We start from the raw sequence: 22,863 nt of genomic DNA on the forward strand, positions 1-22,863 counted from the left end.
CTGTCTGGTCTATTCTCAGGGCCTTGCCTATGTAATGATAATTAACTGTACAGTATTCTACTTTAAAGAGTAGTTAAGTCTATAACTTCTATCAGGGAACGTCAATGTAGAGGTGTAATGCCATGAAAATATGGGAGTGATGTAACAGTATGTGGACAAACTACTATTTTATCTGTGTGTGAATGGTCCATCAGACAAGGTCAAATGAGATGGAAATATGGAGGGATCAATTGAGCTTTTGTGATAGATCATAACCAATCTATATTACTCAGATGAAACATTTTTTAAAAATACAGCACTCCAAACTATGGCAATTTTTCTAGACTAAAACAATTGAAGTCTCAGTATTTTATGAATTATACAACAGGTTGGGCTAATCCTGAATGCTGATTGGGTAAAACCGCATTCCAGCCAGTGTCTGTACCACCATCTAAATTACTATTTACTGTTCCATCTGATTGCGCAATCCACTGTCTGGCGATATCGCACCTCATTAGCTCATTGCTATGATGCATCCAAATAAACAATAAACATTATCCAAACAAATGTCACAAAACAGCTTAAACAAATGCAGCTATTCAGGCTGCACTGTTTGACATGACTAAGTTAGCCGTAGTTGGCTAGCTAGCAAGCAAGGGATAAGAAGGTTGCCAGCCAGCATGGCAATGGAACATTAAGAATGAACGACTGACACAGAACAAAAAATTGAACGACTGGGGCGCGTCTCTGGCAACCGAAACACGGGACTGTCTTGTGGAACGATGAAATAGTATGAACAAATTCATCAAATCAAAATGTTAATCATTATTTGAATATATTTTAATATGTTGATAAAAGTGAATATGCACTCAAAGCCGGTGTGGAGGATATTGGCACGGTTTGCCGGCCCTAGTCATGGGCCTAACACCCGTGCCAATAAATACTCCAAACACCGGCTTCTCTGGCATTATCACTTAAGGGGAAAAAAGCTGTCTTTTACCATTGTGTAGTTCGCCCCGACAGTATTTCGCAATTCACATTCCAACCAACCATGTTCTCGCCTCAAGTTCCATCCATCTGTCCATGGCACCAATATATTCATTTTACAGGTGCACTTGTAGTCTCCAGTGTCAGTAGATTGCATTGTAATAGTGACATGTTTCGGCATCTGAAGGGAAACGCTCATAAGAAAATATGTTTCAACCAGTGAGATCAGCTTGAGATTTGAATTAGCTTGAAAATTGCATCATGATAAAACCAAAAATCTGGTCCATAAGGCAATTTGATTCTTAAATTGGATCCAAATACTGCCTAGTTAAATAAAGGGTACACAGTCCAGAGGTTAACATGATCAGAGAGTCCAGAGGTTAACATGATCATCCATCTACCCAAATACAGTGCCTATCAGATTCTACCAACTTTGCGCAACTCTTACAGCAACATGCACAGTGTACAAAACATTAGGAACATCTTCCTAATATCAAGTTGCACCTGATTTTGCCCTCAGAACAGCCTGAATTTGTCTGGCGTAGGACTCCACAAGGTCTAGAAAGCTTTCCACAGGGATGCTGGCCCATGTTGACTCCAATGCGTCCCACAGTTGTGTCAAATTGGCTGGTAGTGGATCTCTATACCGAATAGCTCGTTCCATCTCATCCCACAGATGCTTAATTGGATTGAGATCTGGTGACTGAGCAGGCTACTGCACTAAGCAGAATGCATCATTCGTGGAACCATTCCTGGACAATCCAAGCCTTGTGCCATTATCCTGCTGAAAAAAAAAAAAATCACAGATTGATACACTCCTGCCATGAAGGGATGCACCCGATTGACAATGATGTTTATATATCCCTTGGCATTCAAACATTGTGCCACTTATCAAGGGGCCCAATGTGTGCCATGAAAACACACCACCAACCTGCAATGTTGACACGCGGCATGATGGATGCATGTACTCGTGGTTCTCGCCATACCGAAGTCCTCCCATCAGTGTGAAACAGCAGGAACTGGAATTCATCAGACCAGGCAATGTTTTTCAAATTCTCTATGGTTTGTTCCTTAGTCCACTGAAACCCATTTTTTTTTTGTGTGCTGAAAGTGGAACTCCAAGGGCGTCGACTGCAACACCCCATTCGTGTCAAGGTACGACGAGTTGTGCATTCTTTTGGGTCTTTGGGCACCAATGTTGTACTGGACTGTCAGTTGACTAACTGTAGCCAGTCTGTTACTCTGCACAATTCAGGTCAGCCTCCTTTGTCGTCTTTCGTCAAAGACCCATTTTCGGCCACAGGCCTGCCGTTGGCTGGATGTCCTTTAGGCGGTGGACCATTCTTGAGACACGGGAAACTTGAGCATGAAAAACCCAGCAGCATTGCAGGTTTTGACAAACTGATACGCCTGGCAGCTACTATCATACTCCGTTCAAAGGCACTTCAATCTTGCCCATTCACCCTCTGAATGGCACACTTACACAATCCATGTGTCTCAAGTATTAAATCGTTTAACCCATCTCCTCACCTTCATTACACAGATTGAAGTGGATTCAACATGACATCAAGGATCATAGCTTTCACCTGGTCAGGCCATGTCATGGAAAGAGCAGGTGTTCCTAATGTTTTGTACACAGTGCTTGTTGCCGTAAGAGTTGTGCAAAGTTGGTATTATCTTATTCCAAATTATTCAGAACTAATGGATGCCAAAGGTGCTTCCAAGTACTAAGTTTAGGGTGGAGACTTATCCAAATTATGATATTTCAGTGTTTAATTTGTTACATTTTCTATAACTTTAACGTTGAAGATGTGGGGTAGGTTGTGTAGATCTGTAGGAATATAATAAAATGTAATCCCTTAGATTACATATTAATGCAGCAAAACCCAAAACAGGGCCCTACGCTATAGAATATGTCACCATAAACAGGCAAGAGTGTGGCCTGCACAATCCTTTCTCTACCATCACCTTGAATCTTCAACTTTGAAACTGGCCACATCTTGGCTTCTTCGTCACATCTGCAATCTGTCAAAGAATCAGGAAATGGGTGAGAAAACAATAGCCAAAAGACCTATCAATCCTCCAAAATGATCAAGAAAAGTAGACCTCAGATCAAAGTCAATCAAAATTCAAAGTATTGGACTAATGGCAGTTACCAGTCAGTAAACATATTAACACAAGAAACACAACTGCTGAGGGTGAGGGATCTTGAAGGAAAAGTCCACCACAGTTTTTGGTGTTTGTTCCATTGTTGACATAAGTAAAACATTTTTGGACAATGTCACCAATGGACTAAAACAATAAATACCAAAATATTTTTTCTTTAACTGGCTCACTCCTGTTCAAACACTTCCTGTACACTAAGAACCCTTTTCAGAGGGTCTAAATGGTTCCTTGGTGGCCAAATGTTAGAGCTATGATCATTTCAAGTACCCACCGTTCTAGGTCCTCAGCATATAAATATCTTTCACTCTCCGCCCCTCATCACACAGGCTCAACACGTACAGTCAGACTGCAACGCCTCGAGGGGCGGATTGGTCAGAGACCAATACACTTAGCCAGTACGTTACCCAGTGAGGAGTGTAATGACCATGGCTTATGGCTTGGTCATCCCCCACTACGACCACAGTTGCTACTGCTGCACCTCCAGACTGCTCTTCATCTGAAATTAACATCCAAAAGACTATAGGTTAGGTTTGAAGAGCTACAAGGAAACTGATTAAGGCAACAAAGTTAAAAGTACATAAAGTAGTGAGTCCAAGTACCTTGCTGCTAGTTCTACAGCATCCATTTTACACCAAGATTAACCATTCTTGATTAGACTGGTTGGCTGACAATGTCACATATGACGTACGCGTCGATGTGGCCGGAAGACTTGTGTTATCATGTCAGATAGCTATCAACAATGACAAGAAGCTGCCATGTGGAGAATCGTAGGTGACACATCTCAGCTAGTTCTCTTGTTGAGACCATGTCTTGTTTAGAGGCATTTTCACAGATTTCATGTCAATGTTAATATGTCTCAAATTTTCTAGCCAGCCAACAACTTTCAGTGTATTTGAGACAAGTGCTCATTTTGTATTTGTATTTATTATGAATCAGCTACTCTTCCTGGGGTCCAGCAAAATTAAGACAGTTTACACAATCCTAAAAACATTACAATACATTCACAGATTTCACAAGACACTGTGTGCCCTCAGGCCCCTACTCCACCACTAACACATATCTATAGTACTAAATCCATGTGTATGTATAGTGTGTATTTTATTGTGCGTGTGTGTGTGTGTGTGTGTGTGTGTGTGTGTGTGTGTGTGTGTGTGTGTGTGTGTGTGTGTGTGTGTGTGTGTGTGTGTGTGTGTGTGTGTGTGTGTGTGTGTGTGTGTGTGTGTGTGTGTGTGTTTGTGTGTGCATGTGTCTGTGCTAATGTTTGTGTTGCTTCACAGTCCCCGCTGTTCCATAAGGTGTTTTTTTATCTGTTTTTTAAATCAAACTTGATGTGGTATAGAGTTCCATGTAGTCATGGCTCTATGTAGTACTGTGTGCCTCCCATAGTCTGTTCTGGACTTGGGGACCGTGAAGAGAGCTCTTGTGGCATTGTGTATTTATGTTTTCAATAAACATTGAGATGAAAGTTCAAATGTTGTCAGTCATCTAAGTCAAACCCATGTGTTTTACCCCATAATCGACACACATCGGTTGTTGCTAAACAACCAGTCTATAGGTTAAACATACCCTGTCCGTCTTGTGAGGGTCAGGGTTTATCTGGCCCAGTTCCATACCCGCTGGACAGGGCAGTAGAGCCATCATGTGTCAGTTTGTCTGCCCGGTCATTGCACAACCGTGGCATTGGCACCACAGTTACATCTGAAGGGAAGAATAAACCCAGAGACTATTAGTCTTACCATTTCCAGAAGAAACAGTTAGAACCCATGAACCGTTATTACAGGCCGCAGACATACCATTCAAAACAGCCTTGTGAGCATGCATTTGTATGTGGCTGTGCAGGTCTCAGATAATGTGGTAGAGGTTGTCCATCACAAGTTCAGCATGGTGCATGATTTCTCATCACAGACCTATATATTTCATGCAGACTGAATTAAGGCCACCCATTGCTTACCATTAGGTGTGCACACCATTCTTTCAGGGAGGAACGACAGGCTGTTATTTTCCTGTTTCATCAGCTTGGCCAGTGGGACCCAAATGATCATGGTGGTATCCAATGTTCCTCATTGGACGCTTCCCAGCCGAGGGGCTAGAGAAAATAGATCATTTGAGATATGACTGACATGAATACCAGTAATTATTTACCCTCAACATTTTATATACACTGACCAAAAATAGAAACGCAACAATTAAGATTTTACGGAGTTAGTTCATATAAGGAAATCAGTAAATTGAAATAAATTAAATTGATAAATTAGGGCCTAACCTATATATTTCACATGACTGAGAATATAAATGTATCAGAATGATCACAGATAGCGTCAATAAAAGGTGGGGCGTGGATCCAGTCAGTATCTGTTGTGACCATTTGCCTGATGCAGCGTGACATCTTCGCATTGAGTTGATCAACCTGTTGATTGTGGCCTGTGCAATGTTCTCCCACTCTTCAATTGTTTTGTGAAGTTACTGGGTATTGGCAGGAACTGGAACGTACTATCGTACACATTGATCCAGAGCATCATAAACATGCTCAATGGGTGACATGTATGGTGAGTATGCAGGCCTTGGAAGACCTGGGACATTTTCAGCTTCCAGGAATTGTGTACAGATCCTTGCAACTTGGGGCTGTGCATTATCATGCTGAAACATGAGGTGATGGCGGGGGATGAATGGCACGACAATGGGCCCCAGGATCTCAAGATATCTGTGCATTCAAATTGCCATCGATAAAATTAATTTGGATGTTGTCCATAGCTTATGCCGGCCCAAACCACACCATGCCCACACAACACCATACACCTTGTTTGCCATCTACCCGGGATTCATCCGTGAAGAGCACAATTCTCCAGCGTGCCAGTGACCATCCAAGGTGAACATTTGCCCACGGCGCCAAATTGCAGTCAGGTCAGGACCCCGGTGATGTTGATGAGCACACAGATGAGCTTCCCCGAGACGGTTTCTGACAGTTTGTGCAGAAATTCTTTGGTTGTGCAAACCTAGTTTCATCAGCTGTCCAAGTGGCTGGTCTCAGACAATTCTGCAGGTGATGTGGAGGTCCTGGGCTGGCTTAGTTACATTTAGTCTGCGGTTGTGAGGCCGGTTGGAGGTACTGCCAAATTCTCCAAAACGACATTTGAAGCGGCTTATGGCAGAGAAATTAACATTCAGTTATCTGGCAACAGCTCTCATGGACATTCCTGCAGTCAGCATGCCAATTGTACGCTCACTCAACTTCAGACATCTGTGGCATTGGGTTGTGACAAAACTGTACATTTTAGAGTGGTCTTGTCCCCAGCACAAGGTCCACCTGTAATGATTGTGCAGTTTAATCAGCTTATTGATGCCACACTTGTAAGGTGGATGGATTATCTTGGCAAAGGAGAAATGCTCACTAACAGGGATGTAAACAAATTTGGCAAATGAGAGGAATAAGTTTTGTGCGTGTAGAACATTTCTGGGATCTTTTATTTCAGCTCATGAAACCAACACTTTTAATTTATATTTGTTGGCAATTTGAATGCACAGAGAAACCGAGACAATATTATCGCAAGGCCCATTGTTGCCAGGTTCTGTACTCAATTCCTGGAAGCTGAATATGTCTAATTTCTTCCATGACTTGCATACTCAGACATGTCACCCATTGTGCATGTTTGGGATGCTCTGGATTAACATGACAGAGTTCCAATTCCAGCCACTTCACACAGCCATTGAAGAGTGGGGCAACATTCCACAGGTGGATCAACTCCATGCTAAGGAAAGGTGTCAGGCTGCATGAAGCCAATTGTGGTCACACCAGATACTGACTTGTTTTCTTAGGCTGCATCAGCCTCTTGGAAACTGGAAACACATCTCCCTCACTAGCTTTAAGCACCAACTGTCAGAGCAGCTCACAGATTAATGCACCTGTACATAGCCCACCTATAATTTAGCCCAAACAACTACCTCTTTCCCAACTGTATTTAATTTATTTATTTATTTTGCTCCTTTGCACCCCATTCTTTTTATTTCTACTTTGCACATTCTTCCATTGCAAAACTACCATTCCAGTGTTTTACTTGCAATATTGTATTTACCTTGCCACCATGGCCTTTTTTGCCTTTACCTCCCTTCTCACCTCATTTGCTCACATTGTATATATACTTGTTTATACTGTATTATTGACTGTATGTTTGTTTTACTCCATGTGTAATTTTGTGTCGTTGTATCTGTCGAACTGCTTTGCTTTATCTTGGCCAGGTCGCAATTGTAAATGAGAACTTGTTCTCAACTTGCCTACCTGGTTAAATAAAGGTAAAATAAAAAATAAAGAAATAAAAATATTATTCTACATTCCTTTCACATTTCCACAAACGTCAGTGTTTCCTTTCAAATGGTACCAAGAATATGCATATCCTTGCTTCAGTGCCTGAGCTACAGGCAGTTAGATTTGGGTATGTCATTTTAGGCGAAAATTGAAAAAAAGAGGCGGATCCTTACTTGAGATGGAGTCAGGAGTATAGTTATGGTCAGATTTGCCAAATGGACAGCGAGGGAGAGCTTTGTATGCGTGTGTGGAGTAAAGATTATCTTGTTTTTTACCGCTAGTTGTACAGGTGGCATGCTGGTAGAAATGAGGTAAAACGGATTTAAGTTTTCCTGTATTAAAATCACTGCCAACTAAGAGCGCATTTTCTTGTTGGCTTATGGCCCTATACAGATTGTTGAGTGCGGTCTTAGTGCCAGCATCGATTTGTGGTGATCAGTACACAGCTACGAAAAATATTGATGAAAACTCTCTTGGTAAATAGTATGGTCTACAGCTTATCATGAGATATTCTAACTCAGGCGAGCAGAACCTCGAGATTGTGCACCAGCTGTTGTTAACAGAGACACACACCTCTGCTCTTGGGTTTACGAGACACTGACGTTCTGTCCTGCCGATGCATAGAAAAAACAGCTAGATTCATATTAACCATGTCCTTGTTCAGCCACGACTCCATGAAGCATAGGATATTACAATAGGACATTCTCAAACGGAGCCTGTCTCATTTGTTCTCCAGTGATTGTACATTCGCCAATAGAACAGGGGGTAGAGGTAGTTTCATCAGGCTGCCCCTATGTCGGCCTCTACATCTCTGTCTTTTCCTCTTCCGGGTGTCGGGGATTAGGACCTGGTCCAGGGTGAGCAGTATGTCTTGAGCGGCTGAGTCATCCAAATTGAGGTGTGATCACCGTTTTGATGTCCAGAAGCTCTTTTCGGTCATATGAAACAATGGCAGAAACAATGTACAAAATAAAAAGTTAAGATCAGCGGAAAATAGTATAATTGGTCAGGAACCCATAAAACAGCCACTATACATGCCAGTGCCATTTTGTATTTTATTGCTACAATGATAAGGATGTTAGATGAATTCGGACATTGATTTTATATGACTGGGAACACTAAGATTTTAGCTCGGTATTACAATTCAAGTAAATAGTTGGAATGTCAAAAAAGCACACGAGGAGACCACACATATTTAGTGAAAAGAACGTTTACTTATTAAATAGTATGAGTGCATTCATGTAATTTGATACAGAAATAGCTTCTTTTTTATTTTATTTGACCAGACAATGTCAAGCTGAATGTTAGAAATAATCTGGAAACATGATGAGTTTGATGGAGCAAACACTGCAATTACATACTTTGTAAACCTCAGTTTCTCCAGATAAATCTAGACAAAAAGCAACAAATGCACCAAATCTGTTGCTGAAAAACAGTGCTTCATATAGCATTTTAGCAGTAGTCCTTGGCCATGTTTGACTATATATACAGTGCCTTGCAAAAGTATTCGGCCCCCTTGAACTTTGCGACCTTTTGCCACATTTCAGGCTTCAAACATAAAGATATAAAACTGTATTTTTTTGTGAAGAATCAACAACAAGAGGGACACAATCATGAAGTGGAACGACATTTATTGGATATTTCAAACTTTTTTAACAAATCAAAAACTGAAAAATTGGGCGTGCAAAATTATTCAGCCCCTTTACTTTCAGTGCAGCAAACTCTCTCCAGAAGTTCAGTGAGGATCTCTGAATGATCCAATGTTGACCTAAATGACTAATGATGATAAATACAATCCACCTGTGTGTAATCAAGTCTCCGTATAAATGCACCTGCACTGTGATAGTCTCAGAGGTCTGTCAAAAGCGCAGAGAGCATCATGAAGAACAAGGAACACACCAGGCAGGTCCGAGATACTGTTGTGAAGAAGTTTAAAGCCGGATTTGGATACAAAAAGATTTCCCAAGCTTTAAACATCCCAAGGAGCACTGTGCAAGCGATAATATTGAAATGGAAGGAGTATCAGACCACTGCAAATCTACCAAGACCTGGCCGTCCCTCTAAACTTTCAGCTCATACAAGGAGAAGACTGATCAGAGATGCAGCCAAGAGGCCCATGATCACTCTGGATGAACTGCAGAGATCTACAGCTGAGGTGGGAGACTCTGTCCATAGGACAACAATCAGTCGTATATTGCACAAATCTGGCCTTTATGGAAGAGTGGCAAGAAGAAAGCCATTTCTTAAAGATATCCATAAAAAGTGTCGTTTAAAGTTTGCCACAAGCCACCTGGGAGACACACCAAACATGTGGAAGAAGGTGCTCTGGTCAGATGAAACCAAAATTGAACTTTTTGGCAACAATGCAAAACGTTATGTCTGGTGTAAAAGCAACACAGCTCATCGCCCTGAACACACCATCCCCACTGTCAAACATGGTGGTGGCAGCATCATGGTTTGGGCCTGCTTTTCTTCAGCAGGGACAGGGAAGATGGTTAAAATTGATGGGAAGATGGATGGAGCCAAATACAGGACCATTCTGGAAGAAAACCTGATGGAGTCTGCAAAAGACCTGAGACTGGGACAGAGATTTGTCTTCCAACAAGACAATGATCCAAAACATAAAGCAAAATCTACAATGGAATGGTTCAAAAATAAACATATCCAGGTGTTAGAATGGCCAAGTCAAAGTCCAGACCTGAATCCAATCGAGAATCTGTGGAAAGAACTGAAAACTGCTGTTCACAAATGCTCTCCATCCAACCTCACTGAGCTCGAGCTGTTTTGCAAGGAGGAATGGGAAAAAATGTCAGTCTTTCGATGTGCAAAACTGATAGACATACCCCAAGCAACTTACAGCTGTAATCGCAGCAAAAGGTGGCGCTACAAAGTATTAACTTAAGGGGGCTGAATAATTTTGCACGTCCAATTTTTCAGTTTTGGATTTGTTAAAAGTTTGAAATATCCAATAAATGTCGTTCCACTTCATGATTGTGTCCCACTTGTTGTTGATTCTTCACAAAAAAATACAGTTTTATATCTTTATGTTTGACGCCTGAAATGTGGCAAAAGGTCGCAAAGTTCAAGGGGGCCGAATACTTTCGCAAGGCACTGTATATTTTTTACCTTTAACTAGGCAAGTCAGTTAAGAACAAATTCTAACTACAGATGTTTACCTTGTCAGTTCGGGGATTTGATCTAGCAACCTTTCGGTTACTGGCCCAACATTAACCACCAAGCTACCTGCCGCACCTAAATCCCTAATCTGACATGAACATAATATTTTTTTTATTTCTTAATTCCATTATTTTACTTTGAGATGTGTGTTTTGCTGTGAACTATTAGACGCACTGTTGGAGCTAGGAACACAAACATTTCGATACACCCGACCAATAACAATTTATTTGCTTTCAAATACTACACTTGATCTTAACCAAAAGGCAGAGATTTTACCTATCCTATCATTTCAGGTCAGGGTTAACTTCAAGGGAGTAAAATTGAATAATGCATTTTCAAATAACTCAAAAAGGGGCCCTTCATTAATTCCACCAGTGCCTCTCACGAGGAACCCTGTGTGAGGCCCGGTGGTGATAGACCCTGGAGCAGCTCCATCTGCCTCCTCTTGTCCTTGGCCCTGTTGATGGTCATCTTGAAGAGGCGGCAGTACAGCTCCATTGCGGCTGGTGTGTCATCATTCCCAGGCACCGGGTATGTCACCAGGCTGGGGTTGCAGTTAGAGTCCACCACACCCACCGTGGGTATATTCATCTTGGCTGCATCGCGGACCCCCACATGCTGCTGGAAGACGTTGTTGAGAGTTGAGAGAAAGACGATGAGGTCAGGCAGCCTGACCCCCGAGCCGTACTGGATTGGGGCATTGGTGAGCAGACCACCCTGCCAGTAGCGTGTGTGGGCATATTCTCCACAGTCCCCTGCCGTGCTCTCCACCACGTGGCCGAACTGTCGGCGGCGGGAGACGAAGAGGATGATGCCGCCGCGGTAGGCGATGTGGGCGGTGAAGTTCAGGGCGCTCTGGAGGTGCGCCATTGTCTGGTCCAGGTCGATGATGTCCTGGCCCAGACGACTGCCGAATAGATAGGGCTCCATCAGTCTAGTAGAGAAGGATGAAGGGAGAGAGAATCAAGATCAATGTTTGTGTGACAATGTGCTCCTGTTCATACCTACAGTATGCTGTCTGTCTCTGTATATGAAATCTGCAAGGCATGTTTTGTGATGGCAGGTAGCCTAGCGGTTAGAGCGTTGGGCCAGGAACCGAAAGGTTGCTGGATCGAATCCCTGAGCTGACAAGTTATAAATAGGTCCTTCTGCCCCAGAACAAGGCAGTTAACCCACTGTTCCCTGGTAGGCCTTCATTGTAAAATAATAATTTGTTCTTAACTGACTTGCCTAGTTAAATAAAAGGTTAATACAAATCATATGTATATGTTTTAATGTTGCCCTATGAAGATAATCCAGCTGGTTTTACTTTACTCTGATGCAAGAGTAAAGTAAATATGGTAGAGAAGGTCAATATGAACCACAATGAGAACATAACTGTCAAATGAACTATGAAAATCAGCCATCCAACCTGTGTCTGCAGCCTTTCTTGTGTCCAAGGTGCACTCTGGCATCGAATAGATCTTTTAAGGAGAAGAGTTCTGACAAGTGAAAGAAATCTGGCGTTTCAAGAGGCAAGTTCTGGATCTTGTCAGTGACAGCTATTTAAAAAAAAAAGATAATATCGAGAAGTGGTTAGTTCTTTGTGATTGTAGAGAAGCTTTATGAATTCGTGTTAAATATCCATAGCATGAACTACTGCAAGACAGCTAACTGTACGTGTCACTGACAACTCGACCTACCCGTGCTGTCAGTTTGCAAAGGAAGTGTTTTGACTGCGGTAGCAGTCGCATAGAGAGGTCCACTACAGGAGTATCCGGCTGCAACAATCCGGGGCTGGCGGAACCCGCACAAACCTACAAGAAACCCACCAGCAGTCAGTTAGCCAGCAGTCAGACGATAAAGACAGCAGCTAACTACAACATATAAAACATTACATTGTAACGTTGGCCATCCAACTTGATGCTACTGCTAGCTAACGTTAGCAATGGTCGTGTAATTGAATTGTCAATTAATAACGAGGATACAGTAGTCTTTGTACAGTCTTGCAAGGTAGCAAAATAGATGCTAAATATATTTCATGTCATAATCATAACCAAAATATATGAATTGATTGTATAATGTAAATAAAAATGTACCTTTGGTAAGAACTCCAGCTGCCATGCTTGCTCTTGTTGTCCCCTCCCACTGAAGGTCAAAGAAATATGCGACTGGTAGTTGAAGTCCATTGGATGTCTCGTACGCATTAGATCACGTGTCAATAATTTCCTTTGGACCACAACTCCCATGACGACGCATGTAGTTGAATGCTCATTCAAAAACTTTATTGAATTGTAATACCACAGTTACTGAACCATACTGTACTCTCTTGTAGCCTACACATTTTATTGTCAAATACTAGCCAAATACTGTAACAGCTACATTTTTTTGGGATATGTTGATTTTCAGAACTGTTTTTTTTTTCTTCAATAAATTATATTTTAACATTAATATGAATGTGATGTAGAAGTCAATCTATAAAATGTATTGAAATTGAAAATGTTCTTCAACAACTGTCAATTTGAATATTGAGAACCCATAGCCCAATAAAAAAATTAATGTATCCGAATATTAAACAAACATAAATAATTAAAACATTGAACAATAACAAGTGCAATTTCAACATAACCAACATAATTCAGAATCAAACAATTCACATACAACAGACAAACCCTCTTCACCAACAATAACAGTTTTCATCCGCATGACTAAGTCGCTTTGGATATAAGCATTTGCTAAATGGCATATACGCATTTAAATGTTTGATAAGAAATCTTGAAAGATCTTCCTGTAAAAAAAAACATCTGTGCTTCTGTTGCTTTACTTCCCAGTTGATTTATTTTTCCTGCAAAGAAACATAATTAATTACACTCAATGAACCCTCCTTATCTTCTAATTTAATCATGTCTGTGCCTAATCCTTTATGTATCTATGTGTTGTACTATTGTGTTATCAAGTAGGTTAAATATGACAAGATTTGCCTACAAAATGTACCTGGATAGAGGTAGAAATTGGAGCATTCTCTTCACAGGTTTCTCAAATTTGGTCTTCTGAAAAAGAGCCCAGAAATAATCGATTGTTAACAAACCAAGCCAACCAACACCAATTCATCACAAACCTATTCCAGACAGATTGGAACACACTGTAAAGCCCCTTGCACACTGCCCATTACAATGCCTAATAAACTCCAACAAAAACATAGGGGCACACCCAGTACTTAATTTGTAAATCGGGAGGTACCGGAACAAAATGTGAGCGGGAGAGAGGGGTGCCCTAGGGAGCTCTGAGGTACTGGAACAAAATGTGAGCGGGAGAGAGGGGTGCCCTAGGGAGCTCTGAGGTACTGGAACAAAATGTGAGCGGGAGAGAGGGGTGCCCTAGGGAGCTCTGAGGTACTGGAACAAAATGTGAGCGGGAGAGAGGGGTGCCCTAGGGAGCTGGAGGTACTGGAACACATAAGAAAAAAGAATTACCTTAATAATAAAGCATTGCATGCTTATCATCAGATTTGTGTAGTGGCATAGAGCAGGAGAGTAGAGGCACTTACACATTGGGAGTATTTTAGTTCTGTGAGAGATACAGGCATGCTACTCACACAGCCATGGCCATGCATTGGTCTCAAACATAGGTTACAATGTTACGTCGTAAGTCAGGGCTGGCCCAACCCAAATCAACTCTTGGAACATCAGGCCCAGGCTGAAAATCGACTTTTTCACATTACGTTTTTTTGGGTGGGTTGGGGCAGGACAATAAATGAAGAGGTAACTCAAATTAACTTTGAATTTTTACATTGTAAAAAGTGACAATTATTTTTCATGCCATGAGAGGTACCGGATCCAGCCAAACAGGGTGGTGCCGGCTCAAATTAAGCACTAGTCACACCTATCCATCTGTTTTTAGTTGTTGTTTGATTGGCATTGTATGGACAGTGTGCAACGTGCTTAACTGTCCCCGTACGTCACTGTACCTTTGGCTGATTTACAGCAACAGCTTTACACATCCATCTGAACCTCTTGCTCCTTTCCTCTGTGTTCAATGCTATGTAAGGGCTGAGGGTGATACCAGGGTCAATGGAGCTGGACAGAGACCTGGGGCAAGGCAGAGTAGGGGAGGAAACATCAGTGCATGTTTATGTAGACAGACTAATCTACACATCACCTTGCATTATAAATGACTACTCATTATGGTCGCATTCCCCTGCTCAGATGTTGCATGCATCAACCAATGGTTGCGTGCCACGTCATCGACTGTGCCGTCATACACCAGATAGCTATAACATGGGGTTCACGTGCTGTAAAATGCCTATCCAGGCATTGTAAGATATGGCATGTGTCAGCTAAGCCTGGACAGAGGAACATGCCCTATAATTTGGGGTTGGCAATCAGCGACTGAGCAAAATTGATGTCGAACACATACTCCTATCCTCACTCTGCTTATGCATTAGACATTATGAACATCATGATAACCATGAAGCCAGTACGATCATATCACTCTCAACAGTAGAGAAATGTAAACGGTGTGGCCGGCTGGCCGCAGACCAGACTTTTACATGCTGTTACCAGGGGGAAATGTTGAGAGATCAAGGAGAGAGAGAAGCCTTTGAGTTACTCATTCATGTATCCAAGTCAGTCTGTCTGTCTAATATGATGTATTGTAGCCCAAGGTACTGCTGAACCCCTCACTGCTGAGTAATTCTGATTTGGTAATATGAGGTCAGAGGACACTAAGGATTTTAACATTAGCTAAATATACAGAGATAATATAGCAAGAATTAGACAGTTGGTTTAACAGAAATGCACATTTCTCCAGTGGAAAAGTGCCCTTCTGAAGAGTAGCAGCTGATAAGAACACCTTGAAGAGCTGCAATGCATGTATGGCCCATCTTTGTTGAGGAATATCAAGGTGTTTAGAATATTGTTGAGGATACATTTTAATTGAATTAGATAAGAGATGCACCACTATTGATGAAATTCACTCTTTATTACACAGTTGCACTTTAAAAGATAGTCAAAGTTTTCTTCCTTTGACAGGGAAAAGGGAGAAAAGTTACATTTTTGCTAATTATTTATGAAAACTGGCGATGCACAGCATGTTCAGTACAATTATTTTTTCCTCCTTTTTTCCATAAACAAAAATAAATAATATTTTCACGTAACAAAATTCAAGAAAACTACTAGAACATCAAACAAAAAACAACCAAATGGCAAGTCAAGAAATAGAAAGAGCCTTGATGATTTGTGTGCTGTTGACAGTTTGTCAGAGGGAAATCAACCATTGATATGGGAAATGTGCCTATGATTGTAGAGGAAAATCTCTTCATGAATTTAAAAGGTATTTGTCAGCGACAGAACAAATATACAAAAACCACATGTAAAAACAGCATTTGTGACTGGGGTTAGTTGCTTTTGCTATTTTAACCACTGCTGACAGAACCCTTAAAAGAGAACAAACATAAATATATATGTCTACTTTATGACAAGGTTTAGACTTGCTTGTCATGAGAATATGATCCTTTTTTTTGTTTAAATGTGTTAATGCCACTAAAAAAAAAAGAGGAAGACTATATTAGAATGCAAAGGGAAGATTTTGGCCAATGGACAAATTACAAGTAGGGCAAGGGGGACAAACACACACACAAATATTAGTTGAATACAGTCTGATCTATTTGCATGATAAAAATAAGTCCCTTCAGTCACTCATCCATGGAGCTACAAAACACTAACTCACTGCTCCCTGTAAAATGATGTCTTCAATTGTTAATTTTGACCCAATATTTTATTATACCAATTACTCATAGTATATTTGGGTGGTTAGGCCTATATCTTTGGCCTGATAACTTTAAGAGGGCTTCGATAGGATTTTCATATGTTGTATCTTTACAAAAACAGTCAGTGAAACAAACATCGGTGAGACAAAAATAAGCATCTTATTTCCTGTAAGAAACAACCAACACACAGCTGTGCATTGGGTGGAACTAACATTCATGCACTCTGCTTGTTGTTTCAGGGCGGTGGCTGATATTGCTTAAGGGTTTCCATGATAACAATTTAAAATAATAATCATCTAAGAGCACAAATTAAAAAAGGAACATTTTAGTCTTAAATTCTCAATGACATTGCGTTAGAGTATTTAAATAGATGTATAAAATGTACAAACATATAAAAAGAGGCTTTGTGTGTGTGTATTAACAACAAACAAACAAACCATTGGAACCTACGAACTAACAAATGTACTTGAATTGACATGACATCCACCAGGAAGGAGGGGACACTCAATACGCTAACTAATATAAAAAATTTTAAAAAAGATTATGTGATGCCGCTATGTGACCTAACAAACAAGAAAAAAAGCCTGCACTTACAAAGTGTGAAAGCCCTGCTGCTCTGGGCTCGTCCTCTCATCTGACTCGCTGACGTCGGTCTCATCTACACACTCCTCTCCTCGTCTTCCTATCTGCTCTGTCTTCCTGCACTCCCTTTCTCTCTCACTCTCTCCTGCTGGCAAGTCTCTCCTCCTTTCCTCCTTTCCCTCACTCACTTTCACCTCCCTGCTTCTGACCTGAACGTGGTTGGTCTCGTTCGTGAACAGTTCAACAAACATCGTCTTGTCCTTGGCCACGTGTACCACGCTGCTCTCCGACAGCCCCGGGGTCAGGGTTGGGGATTGACCCCAGCGGCTGCCTGACTCATGACCCTGAAGGAAGTACCTCCCTGATGGTCCTGTCTCCGTAGGTCTCCTGGTCAGGCTGGGGAACGGGGAGCTGAAGACGGCAGCCGACGTAGATGTGGTCTCTGAGGATGAGGGGCGGTGGAATGGAACCAGGGGTGATCTGATGCTGCTCCCAGTCCGTACAGCAGCAGGACGGGTGGAGACAGGTGTATCCGGTGCAGGCTCAATATTCCTCCTACGCGAATAGATACTGGCTGGTACTACACACTGATACGCTGGAGTGGTGGCTCTCTTCTCACCAAAACTAGGTGAGCTGTACTGGAATGGGTTCCTGTTATGGATCTTCTCTTTTGTCTCAGTGGTGGGGATCACTTGGCTCTTACGCCACTGCTCCGAGTCAGTCCTGGGCAAGGGGTAGCTGGTGCTGGGAAATGACCTGTAGCTGTGCTCCCTTGCCATCTCAGAGTTGGCACTATGGTGGGTATCACCGCTTTCTGGATCTGAACTAGAGCTCCTCCTCTTCTCTGATCTGGCAGCCCCAGACACAGCGCCATTGGCAGGCTCCAGCGCTGGAGGATAGGAGCTGGGGGTGAGGGCTGAAAGGAGGCACGACCCCCTAGCTGTTTCTGGGGTGTGGTTTCCTGGCACTGGTTGGATAGGGGGTGTGTTTGGAAAGATTCCTCTTTCCTGAACTCCTCTCTGCTCACAACTGCTCTGACGAGGCAGGTCAGGGAATTGAGTAACATCCATCCTTGGAATTTCAGCCAGCAGATTTTCCAATTTTATGCATTTCTCCGAGAGAGGGACTGCTGTTTTGCCCTTGCCATTCACGATCTCCTCTCTATCATCTGTTTTCACTGTGGTAGTAGAAACCTTGGCCTTTTCTGCCAGGAACTTTCTGATCTCCTGTTCGATGCTGTCGTCGCTGTCCACTGAACTGCTCTCTTCCTTGATCTGAACAACTGGGATAGTCTCTCTTGACAGGCCTTCTACATTCCTGTTCCCTTGAGATCGGTCCATCTCATCTGTCTGGTTGAGGGGCTCTTTCTTCTCATTGCTCTGTGGATAGTGTGACACATGCATACTAAATGTGCCTTTTTTTCTGTTGTTGTTACTACTCTGGGCTGTAGTAGTAGTGATTTTAAGGCTAGTTTTTAAAAGGCTGGTAGTCTTGGGCACATGGTCCATACCCAGCTTCTTTAACTCTGTTTTTCTAGACAACTGCTTCTCATCCTCAAGGCCCTTCCTTGACTTCAACTTCATATCTCTAGTCTTCTTTTTCAACTTCTTCTTAGTCTTGAGCAAGTCTTTTATTGCAGTGTCCAGGTCTTCGTCACTGTCGAGTGAGCTACTCTTGTCTCCACTCTTAGGTTCCCCCCTCCTCTCTGAGGTCCTCACTGATTTCAGTGGGGATTTTTTCAGGGTGGAAACAGATGACCTTGACCTTTGGTCATGCTTGGTCAAATGCTTTCGGAGTGCCTCTTCTTTCATTTTGAGATGACTCTCTCCTTCCTTGGAACCCCTCCTGCTGCCACCTTCCTCTTTGAGATTTATTTTCTGCTTCACAGATAGCCTCAGTGTTTTCTTCTGGGCCGGATTCAGTTTGGTGTTTTTCTCTGGTTCTGTTATTGTGTTGGATCCACCTGGACTTGTAGTACCAACATCTGAGCCGGGCCCAGATGGCAGTTTGTGCATTTGGGCTTTCTCCTCAAGAAACTTCCGGATTTCCTGTTCGATCCCATCCTCACTATCAATGGAGCTCTCATCATCACTTGTATTATTATCATCATCATCATGGCAGTTTGTGGAGATAAGAGAAGTGGTGGCGGTGGACTCCGTGGAGCTACTGTTAATATTGATATGGCCTGCTGATGCTACATTAGGGTTAAAGGCCCCTGGCATTTTAATGACAGCTTTAGAAATGTCCAGAATGGCCTCAGCACACATCAGCTCAGCTGTGGTGGTGGTGTTCACCTTCAGAGTGGCTGGGCATGGGGTGGTGTGCTGCTCTTGCTCCCTCTCTCGCAGCGGCTCCACTTTAGTTGACAAGAGGAGGCCATTCCCTTTGGGGCTGCTAACTGCTAATCTCTTCTTGATAAGAGAGAGTGAGGAACCAGGAGTTTGAGAGGGTAGAGATAATTTTAAATCCCTAGTCTCAGGTTTCTTCTTCTTAGACAGTTTGTGTTTTTTCATGGCTGCTGCCTGAGTGCTTGTGCTCTCTGAACAGTGCAGGGGAGCCGCTGCTTTACCCAGTTGCTTTTGTTTGGGTAGAAATAGAGAGAGCGTCGGTACACCCTTCTCTTTCTGCTTCTCCAGCTGGTAGTGGCGGATGGCCTCCTCTATTCCGTCATCACTGCTGCTGGAGTCTGACTCCTCTTTGAGGACGAGAAGGGGTTTGGAGGACTTAGGGCCTCCTTCATGTCTCTCTTTCTTCTTCTCCTTCTGGTAACGTTGAATAGCCTCCTCAATGCCGTCATCACTACTGCTGCTGCTGTCACTGTCAGACAAGTGTTCCTCCAACTTCACTGCTTTCAGTACTGGACTCTTCTGTTTGCCAGAGAGAGGGTTGGAATTAGAGGGGCCTCTCTTCTGTTCCAAAGATCGTTTTTTTACCACCGCTGTGTTGCTTATTGTGTCCAGTTTCTTAAAGGGATTCTCTTTGCAGGTGGGTATTTTACTTTTCAAACATTTTTTCATGGGTAGTGCTGTGTTGTGTGTCTCTGTTTTGACACTTCTCGGAACCTGGTTGCTGGCAGTTAAAATCTTATTGCTGTCGGAATGTTGTTTAGTAGGTTCTGGAAAGGTTGGAGCAGCCTCCCTCCGGGGAATCTTCGGTGGCTGTAAAATATTAGTGGCTGGTTCTGGCTCAGCCTTGCGTTTGTGGTCATCCTTTTCCTTCAGGTACTCCTGAATGGCCTCCTCGATGCCTCTATCTACAGAGTCATCGCCGTCAGAACTCTCCGAATCAACATTATAGGAAACTTCTGGCAGTGGCAGCAAGTTATCAGTGTGAGTGAGAGGAAGAGGGCCTCTGAATTTGGGCTTGGGTCCCATAACCACAGGAGGCCCCCTCCGGACCTTGAAGCCTTGGCCCTGGGAGCCCCGGGCTCCAGCCTCCTGTACCGGTTGCCCTGATAGCACTTGGTTCCCCTCTGTCTCGTCGCCCATGTTGAGTGAGGACTGGGTGCTCCTTAGGCTCTCTATGATCATCTGGACCTTCTCTGAGATGGGTGTTCCAGTGGTGGACAAGTCGCTGTCAGAGTCATTGAAGCACAGGGGCAGACCGCTAAAGCCTCTGGGCAGACCACCGCACGATGACCTCCATTCTGTGTGCAAAGCCGCGACTGGAGGCAAGTTCAAGTACATTCTAGTGTGGTGCTGGGGTGGGTGGGGGGGCTGAAGCATGGGATCACAGCTGCCTCAGACCACACTCACATCTTTACATCTGAAACAAAAAAGGAAACAAGAGACAGTCAAAATACAGCTTTTGTATTCATATCACAATATTTGTATTATTATTGTTCAGATTTTCACTGTAGGCACAAAGAATGAGGGGGCACAAAGTATGTGAGGGAGATGGTCTGGAGGGGAGCTTATCCTCTGTCCATAAATTGGAGAATTTGGTATTTGTCAAACAACTGAAACAGCCCCTGTGCTCCCTATAGGCACAATGCCCCATATTGGTCTGGTATTTCTGATTATGCACCTAGAAAGGAATAGAAAACCTTTGAAAAGTACATCACATTACTGCTGAAATTGTCCTTTACTGAGTATCATGATAATTACAATACTTTAATTTAACCTCTATTTATACAGGGAATCCCAATTGAGACCAGGGTATAGCTACAGCAATGCAGTAAGGGCATTGGCCTAAATTGGTAAAAATACCAAATCTGCCAGAATATAAACGTTTTATTAATTTAACACTCAACCAAATTAGGGTATTCTACAAATAGACTACGTCATGCACTGCATCAAACTAGCAGGTGTACGGGGCAGTCATGTGTAGCGCGATACTCAAACCCGCCATTCTGTATCAACCAAGTAGAGTGATAAACAACGTCGCCGAAACCCCAGGCTGCAGTAGCCAGATGAGAAAGCAGGGAGGGCTGCAAGCCCAGAGAAGACCAAGCCTAGGTTACTGTTTAATCAAATAATATACCACAAAAACTCAGATATCGTTGGTCACGAATACAACGTGGACAGATGAGTCAATGTAACTTACTGTATAGCCAGTTAAAATAGACGACAATCCATGTCCAAATGTGATTTGCCGTGATCATACATAATAGCCGAGAACGACTTTTAACACTGAATCCAAAAATAATTTGTTACCATCCATACAAACATTTAACTTTACCTGTGGTAACAGTAACATCGTCTGCATATGGCTATAGCTGATAAATAGTTACGTTTGCTTTCCAACAAAATCGTATGTTGAGGACATTGTCTCCGAACCTCAACGCCTTGGCTGTCGCAACGCCACCCCCGGCAGGCCCGTATCCCTCTAGCGGCTCGGGATGCACTATTGCCCGGTGTGTATCACTAGGAGACACCGCAGAGCAACCATGTTCCTCCGCTACCTGGCCACTGCTCCATCAAACCCTCTCTTAACGTTGTCATATTCTCAAAGGACACCGGTAATTCGACAACATTTTTCTCACTAACTACGATATTAATAGAAAAGGTATAAAACAGGCGGAATAGGGGATATCCCACTGAACCTATTCGGTGTAATAAGATACTGGCGGGCCTGCTGTAGAACAGGCATTTTTCTGCGAAGAAAACATTTGTATTGTGCACCTCGACAACCTCTAAATATTAACACACAAGACATATCGGCACATCTACTTAGTTCAATTTACCTGGTTATGGTTGAATTACACGTAGGGCCTACACGTGAATTTAATTTCCCTGGTAATTCTTCAGATTTTTAGCATCCACAAACAGAACAGACACGCGCAAACAGTGCACGATCTCGAGCACCCCTTCGTCTCCACCTCGGCTTGACAGGAAACGCGGTATTAAATTGCATTGAATTCTGTCAGGCCGAAATTAACGTTTGAATCAGGAAAGTTCTCTCACGACCTCTACATGCCAGAATGTTGAATAAAATTATATTTTGGCGTACTTTACCAGTTGCCGGTGCGACACATTGACCATCTTCTTTAAAGGAACAGTAAAATAACATATAGACTATCTCTCAAAGTTGACCACCACTGACTTTCAGTAAGGACTATGTTAGATTTATGTAACAGTTCCTCCTGATGTTAACCTCCTCCTGTATTACGTTAGCTTTGTGTAACATATCCTCCTGATGCTAACCTCCTCCTGTATTACGTTAGCTTTGTGTAACAGCCCCTCCTGATGTTAACCTCCTTGTATTAACCTACAAGCCTTTTTATATGATTAAAATATTATTGATTTGGACAGAAGGGCATATTAGAAATCAGGCCTAATTATTTCAAAGTAGCCTATGATGTTAGAAATAATATTACACACGTCTTTACATATTACGAAATATTGTGGCCTAATTACATTTTGCAATAATTAGACCTTCTTAAATGAGTTACAAGTAAATATTCATAATAGTATTATAAGTTGAT

General features: G+C 42.5%; 2 protein-coding genes and 1 non-coding gene across 7 annotated transcripts; all 3 read right to left on the reverse strand.

Annotated features, from left to right (window-relative positions):
• Positions 1 to 3,370: 3,370 nt before the first annotated feature.
• Positions 3,371 to 3,500, reverse strand: LOC118964773 (small nucleolar RNA SNORA17). Its single transcript, XR_005051966.2, has one exon. It is a non-coding gene; the product is annotated as a small nucleolar RNA SNORA17 (small nucleolar RNA).
• Positions 3,501 to 8,626: 5,126 nt separating this feature from the next.
• Positions 8,627 to 12,791, reverse strand: LOC110523371 (small ribosomal subunit protein uS2m). The gene is made up of 4 exons (XM_021602006.3): positions 12,688 to 12,791; positions 12,292 to 12,405; positions 12,021 to 12,150; positions 8,627 to 11,543 (listed from the first exon to the last, which is right to left on the reverse strand). The coding sequence occupies exons 1-4, from the start codon at positions 12,710 to 12,712 to the stop codon at positions 10,991 to 10,993; spliced, it is 822 nt and encodes a 273-aa protein (XP_021457681.1). The 5' UTR covers positions 12,713 to 12,791; the 3' UTR covers positions 8,627 to 10,990.
• A 60-nt stretch (positions 12,792 to 12,851) lies between these two features.
• LOC110523372 (uncharacterized) lies at positions 12,852 to 22,633 on the reverse strand. Of its 5 annotated transcripts, none has more exons than XM_036976996.2 (5): positions 22,394 to 22,633; positions 16,950 to 20,702; positions 14,556 to 14,676; positions 13,583 to 13,638; positions 12,852 to 13,433 (listed from the first exon to the last, which is right to left on the reverse strand). In XM_036976996.2, exons 2-5 carry the CDS (start codon positions 20,660 to 20,662, stop codon positions 13,409 to 13,411), a joined length of 3,915 nt encoding a protein of 1,304 aa, XP_036832891.2. In that variant the 5' UTR covers positions 20,663 to 20,702; positions 22,394 to 22,633; the 3' UTR covers positions 12,852 to 13,408. The 5 variants fall into 5 exon arrangements, with proteins under 5 accessions (XP_036832891.2, XP_090090203.1, XP_036832892.2 ...); XM_090234077.1 differs by having other exon boundaries at positions 13,583 to 13,635; positions 22,394 to 22,629; XM_036976997.2 differs by having other exon boundaries at positions 22,389 to 22,610.
• Between the last annotated feature and the right edge of the window lie 230 nt (positions 22,634 to 22,863).

Source organism: Oncorhynchus mykiss, chromosome 5 (assembly GCF_057628025.1).
Source record: "Oncorhynchus mykiss isolate SJ-2025 chromosome 5, ASM5762802v1, whole genome shotgun sequence".
Taxonomy (NCBI): Eukaryota; Metazoa; Chordata; class Actinopteri; order Salmoniformes; family Salmonidae; genus Oncorhynchus; species Oncorhynchus mykiss.

Excerpts from the sequence above, each read along its gene's own strand:
- LOC110523371 (XM_021602006.3), bottom strand. The coding sequence starts at position 12,712 with ATGGCAGCTGGAGTTCTTACCAAAG. Across the intron at positions 12,151-12,291 it reads TTTGCAAACTGACAGCACGG|CTGTCACTGACAAGATCCAG; the intron begins GTAGGTCGAGTT and ends TTTTTTAAATAG. Across the intron at positions 11,544-12,020 it reads AAGAAAGGCTGCAGACACAG|ACTGATGGAGCCCTATCTAT; the intron begins GTTGGATGGCTG and ends CTTCTCTACTAG.
- LOC110523372 (XM_036976996.2), bottom strand. The coding sequence starts at position 20,662 with ATGCTTCAGCCCCCCCACCCACCCCAGCACCACACTAGAATGTACTTG. Across the intron at positions 14,677-16,949 it reads CAGCAGGGCTTTCACACTTT|GTCTCTGTCCAGCTCCATTG; the intron begins GTAAGTGCAGGC and ends GCCTTGCCCCAG. Across the intron at positions 13,639-14,555 it reads TTGCTGTAAATCAGCCAAAG|AAGACCAAATTTGAGAAACC; the intron begins GTACAGTGACGT and ends GCTCTTTTTCAG.